A 14,879-nucleotide genomic window follows, 5' to 3' on the forward strand; every position below is an offset into this window, starting at 1 on the left:
TACATAAATCCAAAGGAAGCCAGCTACTCATTCTAGAGGTAATAGTACCAGCTCAGTGCCACCTGCCATTTCAATCAGGCTGAGTAAACAAGCAATACTACTATGCTCAAATGAGTCAGTCTAGGCCATTTTGTCCAGTCTTTTGGTCCTGAGAAGAGAGGAAATACATGGTATACTAACCTTCATTCACCCATTCACCTCCATTCCCTAAAATTCACCTATATCATAGAATACCAAATGCAAGAAAGATTTGGGGCTTTAAATTTTCATTATAATGTGTGTTAAGACTCAGATTTTCTAGCTGTTCTATTTGTGGCTAAGTAAGAAGTACCAGGATTTGAAAAAACACAGAAAACATTTTTTTAAAAACATTTTTGATAGCTCTGGGCTATATCAAGTGTTGGTTTTAATAGCAGGCCAGATCTCCAAGTACATGCTGTGTAGCTGTGTATGAACTTGGCTGTTGGTTTCCTTTGCCAGATGAAATGATGATTAATCAGGACTCAGATGTCAGTTGTTTTATGTTGCTTGTGCTCTTTGCTAACAGCTGCCTATTTCAAGCTGTGCTTCCTACATGTCAAATATAAACGTGAAACCACAATTTTCAGAGGGAAAATTTCAAAGTACTCAACTTATTCCAGTGTACATAGAGTATATGGAAATATTCAATGTTTCTGATTAAAGTCTGCTAGTATATTATATAATTTAGCTAAAGTCCATATAGATATAAAAGTTTTCAGAACGTGAGGTAGCAAGGAAAAATAAAAACAAACATTATTAGATATACATATAATCAGTTAGATATTTGTAAATACATATTTCTGTAAATACTCTATGCATAAAATGCTCCTTAATAAACTAGTGTCACTTTCCTTTTTACTCTACAATAAATAAAAATAATGAAATATGATTGTAGCTGAATTATAAGAAATTTAAATTTTTGATTCAGAATAAGCTTTAAATATGAGTATTTTGAAGTAGGTTGTTTGTTCTTGACAAGGTCCTCAATACTTCCATATTTGATTTTTAATCAAAAATACCGTAGAAATAGCATACTTGTATGCTTTCTTTTCATATAGTCCAAGCGGAAACAAATTTTAAAAAGAAAAAGAAAGCAAAGAAAATGTTAGTCAAGATTTTCAGTTTAGGAAAGTGCATGCTAACATTTTGGTGGACCAAACAGAATTTCAGTCGAATTCATTTGATTTTTTTTTTCTTTTTTTTTTTTTTTTTTTTTTTTTTTTGCTTAACCTAGATAATAAATGTCTAATTTCGACTGTCCATGTGGCATTCAGTTCCCAAATTAAACTCTTTCAGAGATCACCGTTTTTAGCAAAAGAGGGGGAAGTGAGAACGAGACACCACCCCGGCTCTTTGTATACGACTACAGCCAAGATGGCTAAAAACCGAGTATGGCCAGTTCACTGGAGTTCATTGTTTTACTGAGCAATAGCAGGACCCCAGAAACCTCAAACGACCACCCTGAGGGCACCCGAACAGAATTTACCCCTGTCTAGGGTCTAGCTCAAAGTCTAGAAGGTCCTGGTGCCCTTCTCATGTCTCTGTGTCCTTTCCGAAAGCCTACGCCACCTGCTTCCTAACATCCAGGGACTCATCTGGCAGTCATCTCAAGAACTATCAAAAAAGTGTAGTGACGTAGAGGTGGAAGGAAGCCGGGTTAAATATACGGATGGCATGATTCATTTTTCGAGTCCGTTCATTTACCTCCGGATTGCTAAGAACTTCCCCTTGCTCCCTCCCCCAGGTTGCAAACCTGCTAAGGCTCTTCCAGATCCCTCAGATCAGCTACGCGTCCACCAGCGCCAAGCTCAGCGACAAGTCGCGCTACGACTACTTCGCCAGGACCGTGCCCCCCGACTTCTACCAGGCCAAAGCCATGGCCGAGATCTTGCGCTTCTTTAACTGGACCTACGTGTCCACTGTGGCCTCCGAGGGCGACTACGGGGAGACAGGGATCGAGGCGTTCGAGCAGGAAGCGCGCCTGCGCAACATCTGCATCGCCACCGCGGAGAAGGTGGGGCGCTCCAACATCCGCAAGTCCTACGACAGCGTCATCCGCGAGCTGCTGCACAAGCCCAACGCGCGCGTCGTGGTGCTCTTCATGCGCAGCGACGACTCGCGCGAACTGATCGCCGCCGCCAGCCGCGCCAACGCCTCCTTCACCTGGGTGGCCAGCGACGGCTGGGGCGCGCAGGAGAGCATCGTCAGGGGCAGCGAGCACGTGGCCGACGGCGCCATCACCCTGGAGCTGGCCTCGCAGCCCGTGCGCCAGTTCGACCGCTACTTCCAAAGCCTCAACCCCTACAACAACCACCGCAACCCCTGGTTCCGGGACTTCTGGGAGCAGAAGTTCCAGTGCAGCCTCCAGAACAAGCAGAACCACAGGCACCCTTGCGACAAGCACCTGGCCATTGACAGCAGCAATTATGAGCAAGAATCCAAAATCATGTTCGTGGTGAACGCTGTGTATGCCATGGCCCACGCCCTGCACAAAATGCAGCGCACCCTCTGTCCCAACACTACCAAGCTTTGTGATGCTATGAAAATCCTGGATGGGAAGAAGTTGTACAAGGATTACTTGCTGAAAATCAACTTCACAGGTAAGCAAGGAGCCTTTAAATCATCTTCTATGGTGCAAACAGGTGCAAACAAACAAAAATCAAATACTTCTGTCCCCAACCCAGAAATTATTGTTTCAGAGCCACAGAAAGGGTTCAAACTGTTAAACTAATATTCCAAGATGCAATATGATGGCTCTTTGATATTCTTGCTCATTTCTGAGTGAATATCTTGGCTGGTACACTACATGAAATGAAAGGCCCCCTGGGCTGAGCTGATCGCCCCACTGTGGGGAGCAGCCTAGATGTGGGCCATGCTATATTTGCTCTCTTTCTTATTAGATGCAGAGTATGACACGTATGATAGAGGCATTTAATCTTCTTTAGCAGGATTGGCAACTCTGTAAGGAACATAAACTTCCAAGCCTTTCTTGTGGGTGATTTGAGCAAAAGAATCTCATAACTTTAACAGTGGATGAGAGGGGGAAAAGTGACTGTTTTCCCAGAGTCTAATGAAGGTCAAAACGGGAAAGCTACCCAGACCATGGTGATTTCTAGGTATTCGAGTTTATTTCTTCTGCTACGCAGAAACATTTCCATATGGGTAGTAGACTTGTGGATTTTCTCAAGTTATGTTATGAAATGAAACTCTTTCTCTGTGAGACTGAGTGTAAGCAAATTGAAGACTGATGGAAGTCATTCTGATACAGCAGTGAACATGCAAAGGGGCATTCAAAGTGGCTTTTGCTGCTGCTTCATTTATTTCTAAATTCACATGGTCTAAACATAGTATTGCATTTAATGCATTACTAACATATAAACAGCACAAAATCTTTAGGTTTGCATTCTCTGTTAACGTACTTGTGATAGCAGCTCATTAAAGTACTGGTTCTGGTTAATATAGCTTAATCCCAAATCATAAAATGGTAAGTAATATTACTGGGCACAAGAGATTTTGATGTCAAAAATATCACAGTGATAAAATGCTTTCATTTGCCTAAATTGCTATTAATCCCCCATGCCACTAGGTCATCATTCTAGTCTGCACCATCTGTTTTAATTAGCGTACCCTCTAAGAACTGAAAGTTTGGATGCTCAAATCATACAATCATTGGAGCAAGTGGCAGTTCTCACATCTTCCTTACAGATAGTTACTCAGAAGTCAAGTGGTCTGCAAAATCACTGGTAATACTGAGAGAAGACCCCATAACCATTGGCTCTTATTCGAGAATTCTCAACCCTAAGGCAGCCTTGAAAATAAGCACAATTACTAGCTTGTATTTGTGCATATCTTCCTTGCTTCATTCTCTCCAAAGGGGGCCAAAGATAGTGGAAATCAATTATGTCAGTATTCTCCTCATTCATCTGCCTGATACCACCTCTTACAATCAGAATGACTACTAAAAGTGGTAAAGTTTAAATTTTTTTGTGCTCTGTATTCCCACAGGCGTATTTCATACAAAAATTAAAAAATATAAAGACAGTAGTAAATCAATGTATTAGTCCATTTCTATTGCTTATAACAAAATACTTGGTACTGGGTGATTTATAAGAACACAAAATTTATTGCTTACAGTTTCAGAGGCTGGGAGGTACAAAGTCCAGGGAACACGTCTGGTGAGGGTCTTGGTGGTGGCAACAGTGACCCAGGGGTCTCACATGGCAGAGAGAGACTAATCTCTCATGTGCTCTTCTTTTAAAGCCCTTAGAACCACGTACTGGCCACCATATTTAATCCATTCACTATGGCATCATCCTACAATCTAATCACCTCTTCAAGTCCTCACCTTTCAATTACCAGAATAAGGTTTCCCACCCTCACCAATTACGGTGGAAATTAAGCTTCTAATATATGAACTGTGGGAACACAATTCAGTCAATCCACAGCAATCAGCATCCATCTTAAAATCCCAGATCAGTTCCTATTGATATCTCCAGAAAATAAAAATGGGCCCCAGAGTTAGTAAAAAAAGAGTATCTTTATTCTAAAAATAAATGAACTCGACGATATCCATAAATAGCATCCACAATACACTTAATTCTTAAAAATTACTTCAGCATGCACTCCCCCCTCAGACTGCCCAAAGGGGCAATCATATTTATCTTTATTCACCATACATATTAATTAACTCTGTTATTCTAGTTCATTCTTTACTCCTTATTATGCTAATATATAAATATATCCACTCATCAAGAGCTAAAATAAAGAGAGCTCGTAGATTTCAGAGAACATTTGCAAGGTGTTTTATGTAACCAAAGCATTTTCCTTCATTTCACTGATAGCTTGGATCTGAAAAGGCAAAGAAGAGTAAAGAAATAAGGCCATTATTTGGATAAATAAGACAAAAGTATCTTCTTTTTGTCTGGCTTGTTCAATTACTGGCTCCAAGTCTACAATTCGGTTTGGCTGTGCAGACCTGACCACAAAGTGCTATTTTAGCATTCTCAATTTGTCAGACATTACCAGTCATTCTCCATCTCTGAAGAAGGTAGGAGGGAGAAAAACAAATTTAAACTACAGAAAAGAGAGGGAATTTAGACCAGCCAGAAGGTAAATATTCTTAGCTGTGAGAATTGGACAAGAAAACACATCACTATGAGACCATACCAAGATGCTAAACTAGCTAAATAATATATTTAAAAAATAAACCAAAGAATTGAATATAAGAATCTACCACTCTGCTAGGAGGAATATGGAATATATATATATGTATGTATATGTATGTATATGGAATAGAATGCTTATAGGATGCAGATTTGAGTTTATAGTAACTTGTATATGACTAAATATGTGTATATTTTTTAATTTGAAGTAGGTAAAAGATTATTACTATGTATGCCATGCTATTGCCTTAAGATTGAGACATACTATGAAAAAAAATTTTTTTCCTAATTAGCTATTGGAATGCAGGTTTGTTTTACATTTTTTTCTGAAATAGTATCCCTGTTTTTCTAACTTGGGTATTGTGGCAATGGACTAGGCACCGTAGTAAACATTTAGCAGACACAAAACAATCTGCTCAATTGGGTCGAAAAAGTCCTCTTTCAACCATCTGCTTGGACTCAATGCATTTATTCTAAGATTTTTCTAATAAGGAATAGTTGTAGCCGATTCCCTAATAGCACTAGTCCTCACAGGATGGAAGAACTGGGCCTCCTGAGAATTTCTAAATAGATTAAAATACTCCCTGGTGTTTTGTTGCATTCCTATTAGCTAATTCCAGCACTGGCCAATATGAGTCTTGTTTGAAGCTAATACAGTTTGAGTATTAGTTTTGCAAAACAGATTTCTCAAAAACATGCCTTGTTAAAGATTCTTCTAAATAGTAAACTCTCAGTGGTTAGATCCTGGCATAGGATCTAACCACTGCCCACCTCTCTAGACACATCTTCTGCTGTATACCCCATATTCACCTGTCCTTCCATTAAGACTACTTGCAGTTCCCCAAACATGCTATGACTTTAGTTTTGCCTTTGACCTCTCTGGACATGCTAAGTCCTCCACCTAGAACACTCTCACTCCACTCCTACCTGCCTTATCTGGCACCTTCACTTATTCCTGTGTCTCTTCAAGACTCAACTTGATTGATACCTGCTTAGGAAGCATTCCTTGGACTTTTCACACTGAGATAAGTGCCCTTCCTCTTTTTCCCATATTATTCTGGAATTTTGCTTTACCTAACATCCAATCCACCAAAAAGTGTTGTTGGCTCTACCTTCAAAATAGATCCAGAATCTGACCACTTCTCATCATCTCAACTGCTACCACCCTGGTACAAGCCACCAACACCTCTAGCTTACATTTCTGTAATACCCTCTGAATTGATTTACTCTTACCCACCTCCAATCCAGCCTCCACAATCCACTCTCTACTTGACAGTCAGGATGCCCTTTTACAATGTAAGTCTGAGCTAGTCCCTCCTCTGCTCAAAACCCCATAAGGAGTTCCCCCATTTCACTCACAGTTAAAGTTGAGATCCTTTCAGTGCCCTCCAGTGCCCTACCTGATCTGCCTCTCCCTATCCTTACTGATCTCCTGTCATCACCTCTTACTCTCCCCCTTTCTCACTTCACTTCAGCCACCCTGTTTCCAACCTTAGAACTTTTCTACCACCAGTTCTGTCTGCCTGTAATGCTCTTTTCCAGATATCCCTGTGGCTAATAATTTCCCTTACTTCCTTCAAGCCTGTACTTAAATATTACCTTCTCACTGAGACCTACTCTGGCCATCCTTGGAATTGCCATGCATTTCCCCCCAAACTCCACCATAGGTGCCCCCATTTCCCTTTAACCTGCTCTACTTTTTTTTTACACCATGATTTTTTTATTCCTGTCATACCACATCATTCATTATTTCCATGTTTATTCTTTACTGTTTGATCCTCACACTAGAATATATGTTCTATGAGCACAGAAATCATTATCGATTCTGTTGACTAACATGTCCCAAGCATAATAGGTACTCAGTAAATATTAGTTCATTATGAATAGCACTTAATGCCCCAACTCATATTTTCTTCTCTGTCACCATTACTAGATTGTGAGCTCTTTCAAGGCACAGAACATATATTCCATCTCGGATCTCAGATACCCAACAGTTTCTGGCATAGAATGGGCATTATATTAATGTTTATTTAAGGAATTAGGAATGATAAAAACAGTCAATTGATTTATAATAAAATTCTTTTTGTGAAAATGTAATGTGTATTTTTTATTAGCAAATGAATTTCAAGAAAGAAAAGTATATGACTTTAGAATGCTTTGCTTTTATCTCAGCTCTCTCCTTTAGTTATGTTCTATCATTTCATTTGAGATAAATTTGAAACCAAATATTATTAGAACTTGAAGAGCTCCAACACTATTTCATAGATGAAGCCCCAAAACTGGAAGTGATTTGCCCAAGGCCATTCATCTGGTTGGTGTCGGGGACCAGGACTGAAATCCACATCGCTGCATCCAGTGCTGCTTTTGTACATACACCAGGACTCTAGAAGCTGAGGTCTTTAATCCTAAGCACCTAACAGCTTCTGGTACATGCCAGGTATTAATGAAATGCTTATTGAAGGAATGAAAGATAATCAATAAGTTTAAGATATGCTTCATTTTGTGTTCCTTTTATGATTTATTTAGTGTTCCTGGGCCACTTTCTCAATTAATTGGAGCAAACATGGTTCATCAAACACCCAAACTTTGGAAGTTGAGCTTTAAATTCCAAACCTTAGGATATTATTTAAGAAAAATTTTTCAAGTTTGAAAGTGTTTTATTAGTCAGTAAAAATTTTCCATGTGAAAGAGTCTTGTTGTCCAGAATTCTAAAGTAAATGAGAATTATGTTTGATGTCATGTGACTTTTCAAAATTACTTTAAGTAAAATCTCACATGCTAGTCATGTAAAAGAAGGGCTTAAGCTACCCAAGACAGTGAAGAACAGAGGAAACAGAAAGGCCTATTAACATTTTAAGAAATGCAATGTCACTGTCATTGTGTTCACAGTACAGTACCATCTCTCACTTTTCATTGAGACCAGTTCCTGAAAGCAGGATAGAATAAAAGCATTGAATTACAAAAGGCCTTCCTCAAAGATGAACTTGCCCCCACTCCTCACTTGACAGAGGTGGAAATTCAAGATGTCAGCATTATTATCTTCACTGAAGCACACAAAAGTGAATTCAACTGTCAGGGTGACGTGGTAATCGGAGTATACCCAATTCAAAAGAAAAAAGAAAGAGCTCCCATTTACTGAACATACTGCCAGAGGTGCCCCAAGACACATCCAGTGTCGAGTAGGCATTATCTCAGGAATAACATTGATAAGATTCCTCTGTGTAATTCTCAGGGGTGGGCTAAAATGTTTGAGAATGGAGAAATTGAGAACTTGACACAAGAGGAAATGTATCCAAGATCACATGGAGAGTAGGTGACAGAGCAAACCGTCAAGGTCCTGGTTCAGTCATTCCTTCCATAGATATGTTTAGACATTATGCCAGGACCTGGAAACGCAATGGTGAACAAGACAGATGCAGTCCCCACTTCATGGAAGTCACAGCAGCATCTAAGCCCCAGAACAACTCCAAAGTATAGAAGCAGAATTATTGGGGGCTGCAATATTAAGGTGTTGCCCTAGGTTTTTTATTCTGTTTTGTTCTTGGTTTTGGTTTTGGATTGGAAAATTATTGTGTATCTTATGCCCAGAAAAGATCTAAACTTCCTGAACAAATATGACTCCCAGGCTTGACTTACAAGCAGAGAAGACAGCTCCTGTTACTGCTGGACTTTGGTCATAATTGGACTGGATAGGATGCACAGCTATGACAGTTGTCTTTTTTTCTAATTTGTTTGCTTAGCTAGTTGATTGCTTGCTTTTTCCCCCCCTCGCTCATCTCTTGGTACCAGCAAAGAGATAGACTACAGAGATCAGAGACCTAGAGCCTGGTGGGGATGGTCCAGCCTTGTTCTTATGTTTACGACTCTACACACCTGGAAAAGGAAAAGAGGCAAAAAAAATAAGTCCAGCCTCACTACCCCACTCACCTCTGTATCTGGCTCATCCAGTAGAAACACGGATCACTCTTGGTTGGGACTGTAATCACAGAGCACAGGCCAGGAAGGGCAGATTTTCTGGGACACTACAGTCCGAAGAATACGTTTTAGCTGGCCCCAACCCAGCAAGACTCTCCTCTTGACAAGTACAGGGCCATCCAAGGCACAGCAAGGAAGCCAAAATGGTAATGACCACATATTTAGATGAATGGTCTTTGAAGTCCCTGAAAGAGCAAACTGCTCTTGATCTTGCTTCCTCCCCTGGAACATTTGTAGTTCCCACAAAAGCACAGAAACTTGCTCCAGCTCTGCTGATCAAAAGCATTTCTAAATCGTAAAGATAAATATCCTGCACTTCTTTCTTCCCTTTTCTCTCTGGTCAGCTTCCTGGGGGCACAAGAATAAGATTTAAACCCCCAAAGGGCACCACTAATGTGGTCACTTATTTGTTTATGCGCCATGCATCTGTGCTTTGGTGTCTGAGAAGCTTGAGAAATGATTCCCATTTTAAGGTCATGCAGTGGAGGACAGGAGCCTCTAGGAAAACTAATTTCTGTGTTTGGCCTGTGCTTTCTGGTGCTGCTCCTGCTGCTCATTATTATTACTATTATCATTATAGCTATTATTAGTATTAATAGTATTATTTCATGAGCCTTAACTTATCTTGATTTATTTGAAGAGACATTTTGTCTATGAAGAAGAAAAAAGTAATCATCCCCAACGAAGTATGAAAGAAATGAATTCTACCATCTTGCTAATTGGAAAAAACGTACAATAAATATACTATTTCCTCTATGTTTCCTGACTTTTTGGACACTGTGTTGTATTTATAGGAACATCACTTGCAAAGGTGTCTGGAGACTGGAGAAAATTTTTTGAGCATTTTTACCAATGTAACTAACATACCCTTTAAAAGTCAGTTCGCCCTAGTTTGCTAACCTTTTGGACACCCTGTATTATCCCATAACAACCTAGTCTTCTAACAGTTTCTAATCTCTGGAAACATTGTCACTGTCGAACTGAAAACTGAAAAACACATGTTTTTCCCACTTCCGCATACTTTTATGCTACTGCTCATCCTCAGCAGGACACTGAAAAGCCAACGTAGAGAAAGAAGGTGTTTTCAGTGGGTTCAGAAAAAAATCCCTGATGAGGACAGCAATCACATACCGAAATAGAGGCATTTTCTCCAAAGAATTTTTTTTTTTTTACGTCGATATACATTGTGGCTGATTATTGCTCCCCATCACCAAATCCTCCCTCCTTCCTCCCTCCCCCCTCCCCCCCAACAATGTCCTTTCTGTTTGCTTGTCGTATCAACTTCAAGTAATTGTGGTTGTTATATCTTCTACCCCCCCACCCCCGGTTTTGTGTGTGTGTGTGTGTGTGTGTGTGTCTGTGTGTGTGTGAATTATATATTAATTTTTAGCTCCCACCAATAAGTGAGAACATGTGGTATTTCTCTTTCTGTGCCTGACTTGTTTCACTTAATATAATTCTCTCAAGGTCCATCCATGTTGTTGCAAATGGCAGTATTTCATTCGTTTTTATAGCTGAGTAGTATTCCATTGTGTAGATGTACCACACTTTCCATATCCACTCATCTGATGATGGACATTTGGGCTGGTTCCAACTCTTTCCAAAGAATTTTTGAAGAATAAAATACCATCTGACGGAACAGGAGTATGATAAACAAGAGTATGGGAATTCTTCCCAAAGTCGTTTAGTGAGCTTTCCTAGGAAACTAGCAAAATTCTTAAAATACCTCAGCAATGAGCACAACTTCTGAAAATTAAGAATGCTGATGTTGATAGTCAACTCTGTATTCCACAGATATGTATAATCAAGTTTTCAATTTAAAAAAAAGGATGCTGATGTTATGCCCTGAGGAGTAGGCGTTAAGAAGGACAGCTAAAGAACTTGATGACTGGTCACGATTCTCACTTCTCTTTTATTTGAAACATTTAACAAGTGTCCATAGTACTCTTTAGTCACTTCATGTGACAGCAGCAGGAAAAGTTACGTTGTCATTCTTAACGTTTCTTCCCCAAGCCCCTAGCACTGTACCTGGGGCAATGTAGGAACTCCATTTGTGTCTGGTTTATTTCGAAACTGTGATAGTCAATGGATTCATTCCACTATCTAAATTAGAATTTGTTAAGGTGGCAGAGTTCCTAGAAGTTACCATAAGAACATTTCAGAATATTCAAAGATTTAATTCTATCAAAAAAACCACAAACAATTTTACTAATACAGAGTTGACCATATCTTAAATTTGCAAAATAACATCTTAAGTATGAAATTATGTTCTTGTACACGCTAAGTTGCTGAGCCAAGTATGACTGAATGTTCTAAGATTGGCCATTAATATTAACCTGCTACTTGTTTATTTATTCATTCCTTCTAGCATGTAATCAGTAAAGTCACAAAAGTTTTTCAGATGTAGTAAAAAATAAAATTAAGTCAGTTCAATGTATTATTTTAATTAATCAGCCAGTTTGAAAAAGATCATTATTTGTGCTTTAGTTGTAGAATGGGCTCATTACATACAGAACCAAAGTGTTGAGAGCTATTGGTCTAGATTATTTAGATTCCTTTTAGAGATAACATTGAAAATTCCATCCCTGTAGTAAGCCAGTTCGCTAGCAACAGATCTCATGTTTTACCACAGTCAACTTCTTACAAATCTGTTCTTTATGATAAAGCAAAGACAGAATTGGGAGTTGATTATTATAAGGTTAGTGCTGCTAAAGACCCTTTTTAAAATATGGAGAGGATTTGTGGATAATGATGACATGTGCACATAGTGAATACAACATCTCATGACATAATTATAAGACTTTCCAGAGAATATTTAGCATTCACTGTTAATCAGTGTCAGGTGCTACTAGGACAAAGGATGAAAAAAAAAAGTAAAAATTTTTTTCTTTCCTCAGGTAGCTTAGCAACTAGTAAGGGCAATAAAAGAATATGACTTTTACACACTACACCAGTTCATCATTGGCATCTTAAGAGAGGTATAAGTTGCATAGTATGTTGATACAAAGAAGAGATCACAGTGAACAGGGGGTCAGAAAAGATTCCCTAAATAATGTAACATGGGATATGACTAAGATTTTATTAGAAGTGAGCAGGTAGGTGTTGATAACATCAAGGCCAAGGATTCAGATCTGCTTACCAACTAGACACAAAAAAAAAAGTTTAGAAGTGAGGGCAGGGGAAGATTTTTCAGGTTGAGAACTCATTCAAGACAGACATGTTTATAACTTTTCAAATGTTTCATTCTTATTTCACTGGCATCAAAATTCAGAGCTCTTTTGGAAATTAATTTTTTTAACTGTTATGGAAACATAGTTGATTGTACATATCTGTGAGGTACAGAGTTCGATATCAATATCTGTGTGCAATATGTGATGTTCAAATCAAGATAATTAGTATAGTCAACATTTTACAATGTAATTGTTTTTCATGTTTCATGTAATCATTTACCAATTCCTCCCTTACACCCCCTTTTGCTCCCCCTTTCCCACCTCTGGTAACCCTCAGTTATGTTCTCTCCTTTTGAAAGTTCAGCGTACTATTGTGATTGTTGTGTCTTTCTTTGTTTGTTTTTATTTGTTTATTTCTTTAGCTCTCACTTGTGAGTGAGGACATGCAGTATTTCTCTGTCTGTGCCTGGCTTATTGAATTTAACATAATTCCCTCTATGTTCATCCATGTTGCTGCAAATGGCAGTATTTCATTCTTTCTTATGGCAGAAGAGTATTCCTTTGTGTAAATATACCACATTTTCCTTTTCCAGTCATCAGCGATGGACATTTAGGTTGGTTCCAACTCTTGGCTATTATAAATAGAGCTGCAATAAACATGGGAGTGCAGGTATCCCTTCAACATGATGATTTCCTTTCCTTTGGGTATATACCCAGCAGTGGGATTGCTGGGTTGTATTATAGTAGTTCTATCTGTAGTTGTTTGAGGAAACTCCATACCATTTTTCATAATGGCTGCACCAATTTACAATCCCACCAACAGTGTAGGAGGATTCCACTTTCTCTGCATCCTTGCCAGTATTTGTAATTCTCTGTCATTTTGATAATAGCCAGTCTAACTGGGGTAAGATGATATCTCAATGTAGTTTTGATTAGCATTTCCCTGATGCTGAGTGATTTTGATCATTTTTTCATGTGTCTGTTGGCCATTTGTATATCTTCCTTTGAGAAATGCCTATTCAGCTCCTTTGCCCATTTTTTAATCAGGTTATTTGCTTTTTAATATTAAGTTGTTTGAGTTCTTTGTATATTCTGGATATTAACCGTTTGCCAGGTACATAGGTTCCAGATATTTTCTTCCACTCAGTAGGTTGCCTTTTCACTCTGTTAATTGTTTATTTTCCTGTGCAAAAGTTTTTTAGTTGAATATAATCCCATTTGCTTATTTTTCCTTTTGTGGTCCTATTCATAAAGTTTTGCCAAGTCCTACTTTCTGAAGTGTTTCCCATATGTTTTCTTTTAGTGGTTTTTATAGTTTCACGTCTTATATTTAAGTTGTTAATCCATTTTGAGTTGATTTTGGTATATGGCAAGAGGTACAGGTCTAGTTCCATTCTGCTCTCTGTGGATGTCCAGTTTTCCCAGCACCATATATTGAATAGGCATTCTTTCTTTTCCCCAATATATGTTCTTGGTGCCTTTGTCAAAGATCAGTTAGCTGTAAGTATGTGGGTTGATTTCTGGGTTCTCTATATGTTCCATTGGTCTGAGTGTCTGTTTTTATGCCAGTATCATGCTGTTTTGTTTACTATAGCTTTGCAGTATAATTTGGAGTCAGGTAGTGTTTTGCCTCTGTCTTTTTTTAAAATTATTATTATTTGTTTGTTCGTTTGTTTGTTTGTTTTTGCTCAGGATTGCTTTGGCTATTTGTTGTTCCATATGAATGTTAGGATTGTTTTTTCTATTTCCGTGAAGAATGTCTTTAGAATTTTGATGGGGATTGCATTGAATCTGTAGCTCACTTTGGGTAGTATGGACATTTTCACAATGTTAATTCTTCCAATCCAAGAGCATGAAATGTTTTTCAATCTTTTTTGTCCTCTTTAATTTCTTATAACAGTGATTTGGAGTACTCATTGTAGAGAACTTTCACCTCCTTCATTAAATTGATTCCTAGGTATTTCATTTTCTTGGTGACTGTTGTAAATGTGCTAGCTTTCTTGATTTCTTTTTCTGCTAGTTCATTGTTGGAGAATACAAACACTACTGATTTTTATGTGTTGATTTTGTATCCTGAAACTTTACCAAAATAATTTATCAGCTCTAAGAGTTGTTTTGTAGTCTTTAAGCTCTTCTATTTATGGTTTTATGTCATCTGCAAAAGGGCACAGTTTGACTTCATCTTTTCTAATCCTGATGCCCTTTATTTCTTTCTCTTGCCTTATTGCTCTGGCTAGTACTTTCAATACTATGTTAAATAGTGCTGAGAGTGGGCATCCTTGACTTGTTCCTGTTCTTAAGGGAAAAGCTTTTAGGTTGATATTGGCAGTGGGTTTGTCACATTTGGCTTTTATTGTGTTGAGATACTTTCCTTCTATACCTAATTTGCTGAGAGTCTTTATCATGAAGGGATGTTGAATTTTGTCAAATGCTTTTTCTGTGTCTATTGAGATAATCATATGGTTTTTGTCCTTGATTTTGTTGATGTGGTATATCACATTTATTAACTTGCATATATTAAATCATATTTGGATCCCTGGGATAACTCACA

At 38.4% G+C, this 14,879-nt stretch overlaps 1 protein-coding gene across 2 annotated transcripts in view; it reads left to right on the forward strand.

Moving 5' to 3' along the window:
• Positions 1-14,879, forward strand: part of GRM3 (glutamate metabotropic receptor 3) — a 95,346-nt gene that overhangs the window by 18,710 nt on the left and 61,757 nt on the right. For both annotated transcript variants that reach the window (XM_063100924.1, XM_063100923.1), the window contains exon 2: positions 1,766-2,621. In XM_063100924.1, the coding sequence (XP_062956994.1) occupies positions 1,766-2,621 (856 nt within the window). The remainder of the gene's footprint in view (positions 1-1,765; positions 2,622-14,879) is intronic.

Source organism: Cynocephalus volans, chromosome 6 (assembly GCF_027409185.1).
Source record: "Cynocephalus volans isolate mCynVol1 chromosome 6, mCynVol1.pri, whole genome shotgun sequence".
In the NCBI taxonomy this organism is placed as follows: Eukaryota; Metazoa; Chordata; class Mammalia; order Dermoptera; family Cynocephalidae; genus Cynocephalus; species Cynocephalus volans.